This window comes from Aphanomyces invadans (assembly GCF_000520115.1).
Source record: "Aphanomyces invadans strain NJM9701 unplaced genomic scaffold supercont1.10, whole genome shotgun sequence".
Taxonomy (NCBI): domain Eukaryota; phylum Oomycota; class Saprolegniomycetes; order Saprolegniales; family Verrucalvaceae; genus Aphanomyces; species Aphanomyces invadans.
This window is the reverse complement of record NW_008580155.1, coordinates 441,769-454,742: the sequence shown is the minus strand read 5'-3', so window position 1 is coordinate 454,742 and position 12,974 is coordinate 441,769. Positions and strand designations below refer to the sequence as shown.

At 54.5% G+C, this 12,974-nt stretch overlaps 7 protein-coding genes across 11 annotated transcripts; 4 read left to right on the top strand and 3 right to left on the bottom strand.

The window, feature by feature from the left end:
• Positions 1–82: 82 nt before the first annotated feature.
• Positions 83–3,607, top strand: H310_05784 (hypothetical protein). 3 transcript variants are annotated; one of them, XM_008870604.1, is made up of 15 exons: positions 83–449; positions 505–563; positions 618–658; positions 705–877; positions 928–1,056; positions 1,112–1,255; positions 1,305–1,385; positions 1,445–1,552; positions 1,606–1,828; positions 1,888–2,109; positions 2,174–2,286; positions 2,334–2,505; positions 2,565–2,756; positions 2,803–2,966; positions 3,017–3,607. In XM_008870604.1, exons 1-15 carry the CDS (start codon positions 189–191, stop codon positions 3,257–3,259), a joined length of 2,325 nt encoding a protein of 774 aa, XP_008868826.1. In that variant the 5' UTR covers positions 83–188; the 3' UTR covers positions 3,260–3,607. The 3 variants fall into 3 exon arrangements, with proteins under 3 accessions (XP_008868826.1, XP_008868828.1, XP_008868827.1); XM_008870606.1 differs by having other exon boundaries at positions 2,803–3,607; XM_008870605.1 differs by having other exon boundaries at positions 83–563.
• Positions 3,608–4,432: 825 nt separating this feature from the next.
• On the bottom strand, positions 4,433–5,084 carry H310_05783 (hypothetical protein). Its single transcript, XM_008870603.1, has one exon. The coding sequence runs from the start codon at positions 5,030–5,032 to the stop codon at positions 4,439–4,441; it is 594 nt and encodes a 197-aa protein (XP_008868825.1). The 5' UTR covers positions 5,033–5,084; the 3' UTR covers positions 4,433–4,438.
• A 305-nt stretch (positions 5,085–5,389) lies between these two features.
• On the top strand, positions 5,390–6,713 carry H310_05782 (hypothetical protein). The gene has a single exon (XM_008870602.1). It carries the CDS (start codon positions 5,422–5,424, stop codon positions 6,688–6,690), a length of 1,269 nt encoding a protein of 422 aa, XP_008868824.1. The 5' UTR covers positions 5,390–5,421; the 3' UTR covers positions 6,691–6,713.
• H310_05781 (hypothetical protein) lies at positions 5,398–9,372 on the bottom strand. Of its 3 annotated transcripts, none has more exons than XM_008870600.1 (5): positions 9,265–9,372; positions 7,728–9,210; positions 7,162–7,650; positions 7,002–7,108; positions 5,398–6,947 (listed from the first exon to the last, which is right to left on the bottom strand). In XM_008870600.1, the coding sequence occupies exons 2-5, from the start codon at positions 8,934–8,936 to the stop codon at positions 6,698–6,700; spliced, it is 2,055 nt and encodes a 684-aa protein (XP_008868822.1). In that variant the 5' UTR covers positions 8,937–9,210; positions 9,265–9,372; the 3' UTR covers positions 5,398–6,697. The 3 variants fall into 3 exon arrangements, with proteins under 3 accessions (XP_008868822.1, XP_008868823.1, XP_008868821.1); XM_008870601.1 differs by having other exon boundaries at positions 7,020–7,108; XM_008870599.1 differs by having other exon boundaries at positions 7,728–9,372.
• Positions 9,373–9,409: 37 nt separating this feature from the next.
• On the bottom strand, positions 9,410–12,356 carry H310_05779 (hypothetical protein). Its single transcript, XM_008870597.1, has 7 exons — positions 11,970–12,356; positions 11,851–11,926; positions 11,742–11,796; positions 11,504–11,698; positions 11,355–11,451; positions 11,235–11,302; positions 9,410–11,183 (listed from the first exon to the last, which is right to left on the bottom strand). The coding sequence occupies exons 1-7, from the start codon at positions 12,288–12,290 to the stop codon at positions 11,066–11,068; spliced, it is 930 nt and encodes a 309-aa protein (XP_008868819.1). The 5' UTR covers positions 12,291–12,356; the 3' UTR covers positions 9,410–11,065.
• On the top strand, positions 9,438–11,060 carry H310_05780 (hypothetical protein). Its single transcript, XM_008870598.1, has one exon. It carries the CDS (start codon positions 9,443–9,445, stop codon positions 10,967–10,969), a length of 1,527 nt encoding a protein of 508 aa, XP_008868820.1. The 5' UTR covers positions 9,438–9,442; the 3' UTR covers positions 10,970–11,060.
• Positions 12,357–12,404: 48 nt separating the features above from the next.
• H310_05778 (hypothetical protein) lies at positions 12,405–12,928 on the top strand (the record flags this gene model as incomplete). Its single annotated transcript, XM_008870596.1, has 2 exons — positions 12,405–12,529; positions 12,577–12,928. The coding sequence occupies 2 exons, from the start codon at positions 12,405–12,407 to the stop codon at positions 12,926–12,928; spliced, it is 477 nt and encodes a 158-aa protein (XP_008868818.1).
• Between the last annotated feature and the right edge of the window lie 46 nt (positions 12,929–12,974).

The window sequence follows — 12,974 nt, the reverse complement described above, 5'->3', positions numbered from 1 at the left end:
CCAATCAGAGCTCGAGGATTTGATTTGATATGTTTTCAAGTGCACGAAAAAAATACACAACAGTGTCGATACAAACGGCATGGTTTTAATGTGCTCGTTGCGCCTCGCGTATTCTCGGCTTCATCCTCATCGCGGCAGGAGCGGTTGCGACCGTGAGCGACAGCACGCACAACACCAAGCCCAACTGGATGGGAGGGGCACCGAAGGAGCCTCCAGAAATGAGAAAGCTCGTGCATCCGACGTCATCCAGTGTTCTTATTGAAATCCATGACCAGCCCCAGCCAGAAATTGAGACCTCGTCGAGGTCGTCGGATAGTGATGACGATTCGGATGATGATGAAAAGAGCCTTCTTGACTACAACGGGACAGACGGCATCAAGATGGAAGAGCGACATCTGCCGACATGTTTGGCTGAGCAGCTATGGTATCCATACCGCCAGCTTGTTATGGTGTGTACTAGTTCCATTCCTCTGGCGCTGGAGTACTTCCTCATGCCTGTGGCAGTTTCCAGCGAGTACGTTTGTGGTGTTTGCCGTCACCAATACAACCTTTGTTGGGGCATGGTAAAATTTCTCCTGCTACTCCCAACGTGCACCACACTGACGTACAATGATCAGGTCATTGTTTGCTTGGGTTGCGTCCCTCATCACCAAACCTGGTTTGAAGCAAACTGTCGACCAAGTGACTTGACGTGCATCTGATAGGCCTATTTGCAGTGGTCGTAGCATGTGGCGTATGTGCCGCACGCTTTGCCGCTCTCTTGATTGCATATCCTGGTCATCTCCGCGTTGTAACTCGGGACTGCGAGCGCAATTTCGCCAAAATGTGCAAGCGATGGCTGGCATTGACTGCTGAAACGACAGAGGAGCTTCTGAGCGTACGATTCCTTGGATTGAATGTGTCCATGTTGACGCATTCGACGAATAGATGCTGGAAACGACAGAGACGTGGGACCAGCCCCGCATCGAGTCGCTCGTCACCATTCGAAACGAATATCGATCCTGCGTCACCAACATCATGACAATCTTGGGGCGTTCGTTGGAGCTCGTCGATGAAGTAAGTGCTTCCCCCGCACCATGTCGGCATGCTAATCTATCTGTCGTATGGCCAGGACGAAACATTAACTGCCGACGGGCATCTCGTCCTTTCACGAGTCCGGGCTTTTCTACATTATGCCGAAGACTTGGAGCCGTCCATGCTACAAGTAATCTCTCGAATTGGCACCGCGCCATCCTTCCAATCCCCTCCCCATGCGGTACCCTGACCATGTTAGCTTGCGTCACAATGAGTGACCGGTTCTACAGACGCTCTTGACGGAGTTCAAGACATGTGTGCACGACCTCCGAAGTGCCATCGAATATATGGGGGAACCATCGACAACTCCGGTACGATTGCTTGTTGAACAAGTCCATGGCTCCCATTGTTACAATCGGCGGGATGTTAGCCACGGACGGGTCTCTTGCGGTTGATTAGCGAGCTATGGCAGTCTCGGCATCCACTTCAAATCGTGGCCAACTTGAGCCTCATGCGAGCCGACTTGGCTGCGCGATTTGTGAGTAGTCGTCTCAACATAGCACCCCCCTCGTCTGATGCGATCACCGGTAGAATGGTCGGCAAGTGTGGGTCGTAGCGCCAGACGGCCACCGCATCGATGCCATGTTCCTTCCAGGGCATGGCATGTCGAATGAATCCACCAACACTGGACGGACAGTCGTGCTGTGCAACCCAAATTGTGGACTGTACGAATTTCACCATTTTCAATCGGACTGGATTCCGTTTTACACGAGTCGCGGCATTAACGTTTGTGTATTCAACTACCGAGGCTACGGTAACGACCCCCCCCCCGTCCTACCGTTGCTGGCGGAAGGAATAACACAGATCGTGCAGGTCGATGTCGTGGATATCCGTCGCCGCACGTCAACAACATGGACGGCATGGCCATGGTCCATCATTTACGAGTCGTGCGAGGCATTGCACGACTGGCTGTGCATGGCGAATCCATTGGGGGCTTGGTTGCAACGTATGTGGCAAAGAATGCGCCAGGGATTGAATTGTTAGTGGCTGACCGGACGTTTGCCAACTTGCCCGCAGTCGCCCAGCGGTTGGTCGGTACGCCTTTCCTGTCGGAGCTGTGCAACGTGCTGAGCCACCCCGTCGTCTTTTTCGTTGTCAGCGTCGTGGGCAGGGACAGCGTTGTCGTGTGTGACGAGGTGGCAGACGGATAACGTGGCCAACTATTTGGACGCCCCTTGTCACAAAGTGATTTGTTGTGATCCGTGCGATGAGGTAGCCGTGGCCTCATGTTGCGGCTCATGATCGATGCATGGAACTAGATCATCGCGGACAGTTCGTCGCTAAAAGCTGGAATTGCGCTGCGACTGGAGCTGGGTGACGCAAACGTGGATTCGATTCCACATCGGCGGACACTGCCTTTGTGGATGCAGCTGCCATGCTCTTCCATGCATCGTGCTAGCACCGTTGAAGCGTCCGCTGTGGTCCCATCAGGTACAAGGATTGTTTTCACCGAGCTTGAACGAACATCACGACCCATTGTATTGCTGCAGGGACCACCTTGAGCGAATCCACCGTTGAAGCCTTTGCTCTCGCCTTGGAACGCATCGCCCAGCGGGCTCGACTAGTTATGACAGCTGGCGACAGTGCAATTATTACTAAGGACGAGAAGCGTATCGTCGATGTCTGGAGTGCCATTGCCTCCGTCGATGGCCATTGTGGCCAATGCTTGTTTTACGCGTCAGGTACTCGAATGGTTTCTGTGTGCGGCGCCAAAGATTGTGTGCCTAGGCGGCGGGTTGGAAACGATTCGAGCTTGGATGGCGTCGCTGTTAGTGTGGGGTCCATCACGGTCGCAGTGCCAGATCGCTCACCCCGAAACCAAGACGGAGCGCAGGCGGGACGACTTTGTCACGCCGATCTCGCTCGAGCAAGCCCACTCGATTCTGTTGCGAGTGCGTCCACGTGCATGTTTGCTCGAGGCGTGATAGCGCTATTCGTGTAGATATTGGGCGAAACTCCGTTTTTGCAGCAAGACGCAGACGTGACGACAGTTCTATCGACCGTCCAGTTCTTGGAAGAGTCGATGGCCGCCCGAGTGCTCCAGACATCGCACGACATCGGGCTCTTGGTCCCTCTCAACTGCGGCCACAATGCCAACTTTAGCGACCGTGAAAAGGAAGCGTTTATCACCCACTTGATCAACGTCGGATGGCTCGATCCAGACGCCTACGCGCAAATCCATTAATGTCGACACTGATTGCCTTCATGTGTACGTCGCCCGTTGTGTGCGTGCGCGACAGCCATTGTTCATGCGCGATACATCTGGATGGATGCTTTGGGCATGGGTGCATACAAGCTGCAAGCCCTTACACTGCGTCAGCGCTCTCGAGCGATGCACTTGTTTCGTCAACTCCGCGCTCTGACCTTGACAAGTAGTCATTGTACTGCTGCAGCGAACGCATGGACCTTGCGAGTAAAAATGCCAAAACCACCGACTCCAAAGAGCTTTGAAACTCATCCTAGTTTTGCGCGTACACACTGCTAAACAATCCTAATACATATGCAGTTTACGCTCAGACAGCTACAATGTGCAGCCAGGTTACGCACCGACCTGTAGCGAATTTGAGGCCGGGGGTATCTGTTTGTGCTGTTAACTCGATGCGACCTTGCAACCAACGTGTGAAATAGTGGATCTCATGCTCGTGCATGCACTGTGGCGCCAGATTTCACTCCATGAAAAGATCGATTCACAGTCAGGTTGGTTCGATGGATGGCAGGCTGCAAGAAACGAATTCGCATGAAGTGAACATGCAAAGTTGAGGACGGTTGCACCGACACACAACTGCACAACTCCATCTCCGTTGGTCAACGGGGATGATCCATCAAAACCAGCAGCCCATCACTGTTTCCATGCCAGGCAAGCCTTGGTCCCAGGTGTCAGTCAATCTTCGTCGAAGCTCATGATGGATGTTCAAAGAAACGTCCAGACTTATCCGGAACTACGTGGAATAAAACCTGCACGCTAAACTCATATATCAACATACGATTGCATAGACCTAGATTCGTTGAACCTATTAAACCGACAAGGACGTCTTGTGGTCAAACGCTGGGGCATTGCGCCGCTCCATGGCGAGCGCGTTGGTGGAGATTTATGATTGGCTAAAATTCAGATTGTGCCTTTCGAAATTATCTTGCTATCTGTATAGTACTTGAAAATGGCTTCAAAATGACACAGGTGACACGATCTCATTGGTTACTGTAGGGACCGAAGTAACATGTGTGAAACTCTCTCCGGACTGACCAGCTGAAATAATTGAAATACTACGCTTGCATTGGACATACAAATATAAAGATAATAAAATACACTCCCATCGCGAGTTCATTGCCGCCGTTCTCCTACGTAAACCATTCTCCAATTCCCCATTCAGCGCTCACCTTCATGAAAGCTGTTTATTTCGTTGCGTGCGTCGCCGCCGCCCTCGTGAGCGGCCAAACTGCCACGACTACCAAAGCCCCCACTCCTGCGCCGACGACGATCAAGGCACTCTGCACATCGGTCGAGATCAGCCAGATTAACCAGCTCGAGAGCACCCCAAGCTACAACAAGTGCCGCTCGGACGCCCAAAAGCAAATTTTTGACGGCCGTCCCGATGACATTTGCGCGGTGCCGTCGTGTGTGGTCGCTGTCCAGAACTTGGTGGGCAAGTACCCTCGATGCGTCTTTGACACCCGTGTCCCTGCCAACGACGTACTCCCGTATGCCAAGCAATGCAACGTGGATCCTTTGAAGACAACTCCTCCTGAGACCACGACCGTCAAGCCCCGCGCCACTGTGGACCCCAACTCCACTGTTGAAGAAGAAGTGATCACGACGACTGCTGCCCCCAAGACTACTTCCAAGGTCACGACCCCCACCACCACGCCCGTTCCTACGACGTCGGCTGCCTCGACGTTGTCGGTTGCTCTGACTGCATCGGTTGCGCTTGTCTACTCGGTGTTGTAAACCACTTCGTTGCATTTTGAGCAGCCTTCGTATTTAACCATGTAAAATGTGAAGTGCATGTTTCCGTCTGGTGTTTATGGTCATTGACGAGGTAATTTCGAGGGTTCCGTCGTACTGCTTAAGGTTAGAAGGGTCGCCTCTTAACAGGATGCGGCTGCCAGCCGATATGTCTCCTGAATATATCCCAGCTTTGCGATTGGGACATGGCTGCATGAGCTGGTGCTTGGTCGACGTTTACCTCATGGTGGCCAGCAGCCGCCATTCAAGCTGGCTGGCATGGACTCGTCGCGTCAGAGCTGCGTCGTGCGATTTCCGTTCCAAGTTTCATCATTTCATCCGGATAAAAAGGTTCAAATTACGGATGGATGGGCTCTAGAAACGGCGTCAAGTGAAAGCTGCCTGCAATGCCTCATCGCGCCATCCCCAACGCGGCGGGGGAAAGCGGCTTGATGGTGTTTCTCCAGCGAAAAAGTAATTTTCAAGCACTCTTGGCAGTATGCGTGGTTGGTGTCGTCATTGTCTACTTTGAAATGATCAAGCTCTCGTCTGTGATGCCGCAAATGAGCGATACGAGCATTTTGGAGAACCTCCGCCGGAATCAAGCAACGGCCAAACCTGTCTTCGGTGAAGGTGCATCGCCTTCGATTGGCGTCGTACTCACACACTACCGCGACAATGAAGAGTGCATGCAAACGTTGCAATCCCTCTACGACACTGCCCAATACTCGGTCTCGATCCACATCTACCTGTTCGAAGAAGTTGAGCTTGGATCGAACGATGACACGACGTGCTTTCAACTGCTTTGCCAAACGTCTCCCTCTATTTGCGAATACCACGCCACTCGTATCCATCACAAGCGACGCCACGCTGCCGACCACATTGGTCCTGGTCCAGCCCGCGCCATCGCCGAGTCCATGGTCGTACAGTCTCGCCACAAATACTTCCTCTCAATCACGACGCGACTTGAATTCACGCCGCGCTGGGATGTCGCAGTGCTGGCGCAATGGACGTCCATCGGGAATCCCAAGGCCCTTCTCAGCTTTGCTCCTCCGGCCGTTCGGTCCAAGGAGTGGCCAACCGACTCTTCGCAGCAAGCCATTCTCTGCACTGGTCGCATCACGTCTATTCAATCAAACATTGCAGTGGTGGCATTCAACCTCCCCGTGCTGATCGCCGACCCGCGGACATCCACTCCACGATTGGTGTCGCAGTACTCGGAAGACTTTCTGTTCGGCCCGATCAAGGCGCTGATCGAGGCGCCGTCTGACCCCAATGTCGAATTTGTTTGGGAAGGCCTCGCGTACTACCGAGCCGTGCGGTGGTGGACTCGCGGGTACGACTTTTACTCGCCCACGACCGACGTTGTGTTTGAAAAATATACACGTCGGGTGCAGCACCCCCTGCACCCATCGTTGATTCATACGATTGCGAGCGACGACACGGCCATGGCGCGGCTCGTGGCCAGACAAAAAGAAAGCTACATTCGCATCCGTCGAGTTCTTCGCTTCAACTCGGGCGAACCTCCCAGCAGTAAAGACGAAATGTACTCGATCGGGTCCACGCGATCTCTCGAGCAATGGGTCGCTTTCAGCGGCCTCAATCATAACGCCAAGAAAGACGAGTCCACTGACAGGCAATTTCAGAACTGCCGCAAGTTAGTGCGTGTGGCGTAACAAGTCATTACGTCCTTGTGTGATGATGCGTGTGGTCGAGTTGTTTCTGCAGCATCCCGAGCTTGGCATCGGACCAAGGCGTGCCGTCTTCACTGGCGGGTTGAGGCAACTTTGGAATGTCGAACGTCGCGCGTTTGGGTGGCGGCGGGGACCGAGCCCCATCACGGGAACTTGCCGTATTCGAAGGTGGCGAGCTTTCCCGGTTGTTGGATACCTTTGATTCCGACGCTGAGCTGCTGAGAGTCGCCATCTTCTTCCTACGCGGCGAGATGGATCCACATGACCACGACATGAAGACAACGCAACAGTACAGTGGTTTCAGGACTGACGCGACTTGCTCGGTAGGCAGCTGGCCCGTGTCCATCGCGAGCTGCCACTTGCATCGCAGTGTGTTGAGCTCGTGTTGAAGGCGACGCGACTACATTCCATTCGCTTTTGTCTCGATCGCGTTCCAAATCGATAGGACAGTACCTCCTTCTGCGACGTTGTGCGCGACCAGTCCAACTTGTTGCGGAGCTCAATGTACTTTTCGTCCATTAAGCGCAGCTGGTCTTCGAGGATCTTGCTACCTTGCTGCAGCTCCGAGATCACGCGGTCCTTGGCGTTTGTCTTCTTGGTCAGACTGGTCGACGCGTCAATGAGCTCCCGTCGCTCGGCTTCCACTGCTTTCAATGCGTCCTGTGCCTTGGCCTTGGCCGCAGCCTCGTGCTTCAAGTGCACCATGAGCTTTTCGATGTGTTCCGACAACGCGACGATCTTTTCGTTGGCCTCCACCAACGCGGCGTCCGTCCGTGTCCGAAGCTCCTTCTCAGTGCGTTGCCGCCCTGCCAACTCGGCGGTCTTCTCCTTCAGCGCCTTGACATCGTCCATCGCCGCCACGGCTGTGGAAAGCTCTTTTTCCAGATCGACCGCTCGATCGCTGAGCCGTTTGTTTCGACTACGAAGGAGCCGCATCTCGCGCTGCAACACAACTTGCACGTTAGCCATCATCGCGGCGAAGCTCCATCCATGAACTATTTTCATCGCCACCGACATACCTCGAGCTTTCCTAAGCTGCCCATCCCGAGCCCCAAATCCGACTGGATCTCGGCCTCAGTGCCGTCGCTGCCGCCGCAGTCGCCCTCCAATACAGCTTCCATGTCGATCTCCGCCTTGAGTCGCAGTCGCACGAGCTCTTCGAGCCGCACGTGTTGATACAAACTCACGTCGACGTCCGGACCAGATATCCCTCGAAGCAACAGCGCTCGAGCGTCGCTGACGTCCTTCTTGGCAACTTGCAACGCCAGTTTGACCTTTTTGTGGGCCTCTGTGAGAGTCAGGAGGGTCTCGCCTTGAGCGACGAGCGCAGTCGACGTCTTGAACACTTCCTCTTGCAGCTCCTTGATCGCAGCACTGGCGGCGTCGCGGTCACTCGTGTGGTGTACTGCACTCAATTCTTTCTCAAGGTTTCCCGCTAGAGTCTTGGACGCCGTGAGCTCGGCTTGCACTCGTTCGAGGGTCGCTTCGAGCTCCAGAAGCTGGGACTGATGCTCTAGTTTGTGAGCTTTCATGCGCTCGTCTCGGTCGGCTAGCTCTGCTCGCAAGTTTGCACACGAGTCATCGACCGCTGATTGGTTTTGCAGCCACTGCGCTTCCAGTTCGTTGGCGCGGGTGACAGCCGTGGCGAGCTCGTTTTGGTAGGTGGTTTCGGCGATCGCGGCGCGGTCCACTTGATCTTGCAATTTCTGGATTGTGGCTGCTTGGGTGTGACTATGGGCTTCCAGGTGCTGGTACATTGCATACGTTTCTCGCAGCTGGGCATCCAACGCGTTGTACGCTTCGAGTATCTGCTGTTCGTTGGCCCGCGCGGCGGAAATCGCAATCTCGAGCTCGTCCTTGTCTTGCTGGAGGGTCGTAGTGACCTGACGTAACTCGTCCGCTTTAGCTCGTGCTTCTGCGGCCTCTGTCATGTGCTGCGTTCGAAGTCGTTTCTCCATTTCGATGGCAGTTTGCATCTGCGCCTTGTCGGCAGCATTGCGTTTCGCCAATGCCTCCACTTGGCCCTTGAGCTCTTCAACCTGGGCCTCAAGCTCCTTTTGCCGATTCGGCGGAGGCATTGTCGTCGCCGCCCTCCTTTGGCTCGCGCAACCAACTCGTGAAACAACTGTCCGATATTTATAGTTTGCTCGAGCACCTTGCCTCCTCACCCACGATCGCTCCTGCATTATGTAAACGCCCCGTTCGGCTTCGCAATCGGAATCTAACATGAATGGGCAATGCCATAGCCATTCCGATTGCGGCTAGCTGCTGTTGCGGCACCACTGAAGCGCTGTGGATGCTGGAGGTCCAAAAACACCACAAACACACGCTATGCAAGATCGAGCTCAGCACATCGGGAGCTGCTACTATCCGACTATCCAACAAGCTCGACACCTACTACAGGTTGTCTGTGATCTTTCACTTCGAATAGTTGTGGATCAAGGTCTGATCGACATGGACCGAGACTCAAGCGGAGCGAGGTCGTGTGGTAGTTGGGGGCTCCTGCTTGCATCTACGAAGTCCCAAAGGAGCTCATTTCCATGCTAAGTCACGTACCTTTCCCATGCACTGGGCTCAACACATCCGCGTATGTGGACTGAGCTTTCGTCCCGCCGACTTTACCTCCTCCACCTCGTGTTTCGTTTTTGAATTGTCCATCACGCCGGCTTCTTCGCAAAACCTCTATAATATTATACTTGTTTTCGAAGATTGACATTCGTGCTGCAATTCCAGCATGGACAGAGACCAATTGGCATACCGACGCGGTCCGATGCGCTATCGACCTTCGTCACAGAGCTCAAGTGTTCCACCTTACGAGCCCCGTCGTCGCGCGGTGGACGGGAAGGTCACTGGTGCGAAAGATTGCCGGTCTCTGGCGGGAAAGACGGCTCCCAAGCGTTCAACTGTGTTGTCGAAAGATCGTTGTGTCCCTCCCAAGCCGCGCACCAAGCGCCGTATATCTGGTGACACCAATATATCTCTTGAGCAGATGAATGCGGCACGAGTTGGGACGGTTGCTTCAAAGAGAATCGGCCTCAGTCATGTGGAGGGTTCTGAAGCGAAAACTCCAGTCCATACACCAATCGAGCTGCAACCTGCTGAAAGGATACAATCTCCCCCTCGTACACGAATCCCAATGAGTCCATCACAGTCGCAACTGCACTCGCGAAGAGGAGCGCCGTCGAGCCCTACACACGCACCATCAAACTTATCCGATGTGGAGACCACGTACACCGCCCATAACGTCCGGAGCAGCTTTCAACGATCCCGCTCTCGTATGGCTGTGCCCTTCAAACACGGAGCTGAATTGGGCGCGGATGCAATGAACGCCTCCGATATCTCCCCTTCAACGCCTTTGTCGCTCCCTCGCAAGCATGCACTTGTTGGAGAGCATCCTCTTCACGGCGACGCGTCAGTAACCACGGATGCCATCGAGAACAAGGCTCCTAATTCCACGAAAGAAGACAAACCCCGCAAAAAGAAACGAGGCCTTATGCACACAAAAGACGAAAAGGCTGTTTTGAATTTCGCGGTCGCCTATGCCATGTCAGCGGCGACGCCGTCCCGGCGTGCCTTCGTGCCTCTGCCTCGAGCCCTTGACTCTGCGTACGCCGTGTCCAGCGACAAGAAGGTGGCCGTGAACTCTGTTTCCCGACTTACCCCACGCTCCTCTCCCCCTCGTGTGGTTGATGCACAAGCACCATCCAGCGCAGATGCAGCCGTATCCCCTCCGATGATCCAAGTGATGTCGCAAGATGTTGCTGGGATATCTTCGGTGAAAGTGGAAACGACCAGTGGCGGGGATCGCCAAAGCTGCAGACTTCTTCCTCTCAAGCGGCCCGCGGACACCGCGGACGAAGCGCCACCGAACGTTCCTGACAGAGGAACTTCGATCTCTCGCCGATCTGCCACAGCACTCAACGCCAAGTGCCGGAAAGTTGCAGCGCCAGCCGCCAACTACACGACCCCCGTGTCCAAGATGCCCAACAAGAAGCACATTTCGACCGCCGTCCATGGCAAACATCCCAACATTGCAACGGAGGTGCCTCCCGCGTCGATCCCTCGCATATTTGACAGGACGTTGAGGGGTTCGTTGCCGATGCATCCTCTCGTCATGCCGTCGAGAGAAGAGAGAGAAGCTCTGCGGACCGCCAACATCGCAAAGATGGACATGTCACGCAAACTGATTTCGTCTTGCATCCGCAGTTTTCCCGACAACCTGTCGAACAGCTATCCTCCAGCCTCGTTGTTCACTTGGTGATGTTCTAGCGCAATGTGCCAGGGGGTGCCCCGCATCGCATGGATTGTTATCGTAACACGACCGATTTCACCGTGTGGCAGATTCCGACGCATCTGGTCAACGCCGCATGTGGACGTGGGGAGAATTCGCCTTGCGAGGTGGCTGCGAGCGGTGCTTCATTCCTGTAAAATTGCTCAGCCGCCGGACAAACTGCAGCGTGAGCCATCGCGATGGTCTACACACGGCCGTGTGTCAGTTGGGGCAGGTGGAGGCGACTAGGGTGTACCCGAACAAGGGCAGCTTGGACGGCTCAACGTCTGTCGACGGGCCGCACACGGTAGCCAGGAGCAAAAACTACGATGATGGCCCTTGAGTGCGTGCCGAATCTTCCAAACGGAGCGCTTACCAATGGAAAGAGGAGGGCAAAGATCCCCTTGTTCACGAAATTCGGCGCAAAGTACGTGGCCAGCGTAAACGGACACCCAAACCCGACAAAGTAAGCCCTACGTGCGAGCGCGTCGTCAAGCCGAACTGTGGACCGGGGAAATGCCACACCAGTGCTTCTCCATGTACACGAGGCGCTTCTCGATGCTCCATCCGTGTAGACTCCACTTGTATTCGAAGCAGTAGAGCGCGTACAGCCAGCTCGTGTGTACAAAGCTCAGGTATGGCCCGACCAGTGGCACAAAGTACGAGAGCATCGTTTGCACGACAAAGAAAAAGACCAAGATAGCGCGGTACACTTCGTCGCTACAGCGCCGTGAGTGTCGAGAACAACAACGGGACGCCATACATGAGCATGTCCTTGACGGGCGCGGGGCGGGCCTTCCCGTGGGTTTGAAGGTACGCTGCACAACGCATGATCCACACGCCAGAATAGATCACACGGATCGAAGGCGTACCTTCATCCGCAAGCTCTTGGTACCATATCGCATTCAAGATGAAGCTCACGCAGTAGATAGGGTACATCCACAGCCCCTAGGTGCATTTTTCAAGTGGATGAGCAATGTTTCCATCGTACCTGGTAGATGACAAACACCATGGTGTCGATGGTGTCGCGAAAACTTCTGCTGTCGTTCGCCCCTTTCGCTTCTTCCTGGTGCTTGAGAGCGAGTCCAAGCAAGTGGATGATCGGGATCACGATGTGGTCAAAGAAGAAAATGCTGCCGAGGAAGATGATGCCGTTAACCATGACGCATTTCACGGTTCGATTGCGCACGATCGGCGACTGGATGTACAGCAGGAGGATACGGTGGAGCGAGAGGGAGTCTTGAATGCCTTGGCAGAACGTCACGTATCCCGCCTGGAGTGCGTCGCTCCAGCCGCTGCCGCCTTCGTCCATGATCACCACGGGCAAGGATTTTCTTGCAGTAGTTCTCCGAATTTTTTATCCGGATGTATGTCGGATAACGTGTCTCGTTGGAATCGTGCCCTTTCGCGAGAAAGCCGACTCGGCATGAGCGGCAGATATGGCGAAGCGTACACGGTGTCAAAGATGCTCGATAGCATCAACGATACGATGGGAGATGGATGTAAAGTGGAGCTCAAGCGCAATGTCGGCAACGGGGTCGCACTAGACACGTACGTACTGCGGGACGCAGGGCTGGTCCCTCTTGACTCTGACCCAGGTCGGCCAAGGAAATCGCATGCCTCGACACCCAGGCGAAGATCAAGACGTCCGTGGATCGCGTGGCGCTCATGGACTCGTCAGAGAAGCAAGGATGGATCGAACATCAGCGTAGCAAGGGCAATGACCTGTTCAAAGCTGGCAAGTACAAAGAAGCCAGCGACGCCTACCTCGAAGCGTTGACAGGACTCGAGCTTGGAGGCGCCGACCACGATGAAGTCATGCGTAAAGTACAACACCCCATTACGTGCAACATCGTGGCATGCATGCTCAAGATGGAGGTTGGTCCAAGGGACAGTTTTCCGAGAAGAGGATACCTAACCGCTCACTACAGCAATGGGAGAAAGTTGTGAAGATGGCTTCCATCGTACTGAGTGCAGAGTCGACCAATGTAAAGGC

What these genes read in the sequence shown, in the direction of transcription:
- H310_05780 (XM_008870598.1), top strand. Translation starts at nt 9,443, where the DNA reads ATGGACAGAGACCAATTGGCATACCGACGCGGTCCGATGCGCTATCGA.
- H310_05782 (XM_008870602.1), top strand. Translation starts at nt 5,422, where the DNA reads ATGCCTCATCGCGCCATCCCCAACGCGGCGGGGGAAAGCGGCTTGATG.
- H310_05781 (XM_008870599.1), bottom strand. Translation starts at nt 8,936, where the DNA reads ATGTTAGATTCCGATTGCGAAGCCGAACGGGGCGTTTACATAATGCAG. An exon ending in GCAGCTTAGGAAAGCTCGAG is followed by an intron (nt 7,651 to 7,727) that starts GTATGTCGGTGG and finishes GTTGTGTTGCAG; the next exon opens with CGCGAGATGCGGCTCCTTCG. An exon ending in GCGTCAGTCCTGAAACCACT is followed by an intron (nt 6,948 to 7,001) that starts GTACTGTTGCGT and finishes CTCGCCGCGTAG; the next exon opens with GAAGAAGATGGCGACTCTCA.
- H310_05783 (XM_008870603.1), bottom strand. Translation starts at nt 5,032, where the DNA reads ATGCAACGAAGTGGTTTACAACACCGAGTAGACAAGCGCAACCGATGC.
- H310_05779 (XM_008870597.1), bottom strand. Translation starts at nt 12,290, where the DNA reads ATGGACGAAGGCGGCAGCGGCTGGAGCGACGCACTCCAGGCGGGATAC. An exon ending in CCAAGAGCTTGCGGATGAAG is followed by an intron (nt 11,797 to 11,850) that starts GTACGCCTTCGA and finishes TGCGTTGTGCAG; the next exon opens with CGTACCTTCAAACCCACGGG. An exon ending in GTGTACATGGAGAAGCACTG is followed by an intron (nt 11,452 to 11,503) that starts GTGTGGCATTTC and finishes GCTCGCACGTAG; the next exon opens with GGCTTACTTTGTCGGGTTTG.
- H310_05784 (XM_008870604.1), top strand. Translation starts at nt 189, where the DNA reads ATGGGAGGGGCACCGAAGGAGCCTCCAGAAATGAGAAAGCTCGTGCAT. An exon ending in CCGACTTGGCTGCGCGATTT is followed by an intron (nt 1,553 to 1,605) that starts GTGAGTAGTCGT and finishes GATCACCGGTAG; the next exon opens with AATGGTCGGCAAGTGTGGGT. An exon ending in CCCACTCGATTCTGTTGCGA is followed by an intron (nt 2,967 to 3,016) that starts GTGCGTCCACGT and finishes CTATTCGTGTAG; the next exon opens with ATATTGGGCGAAACTCCGTT.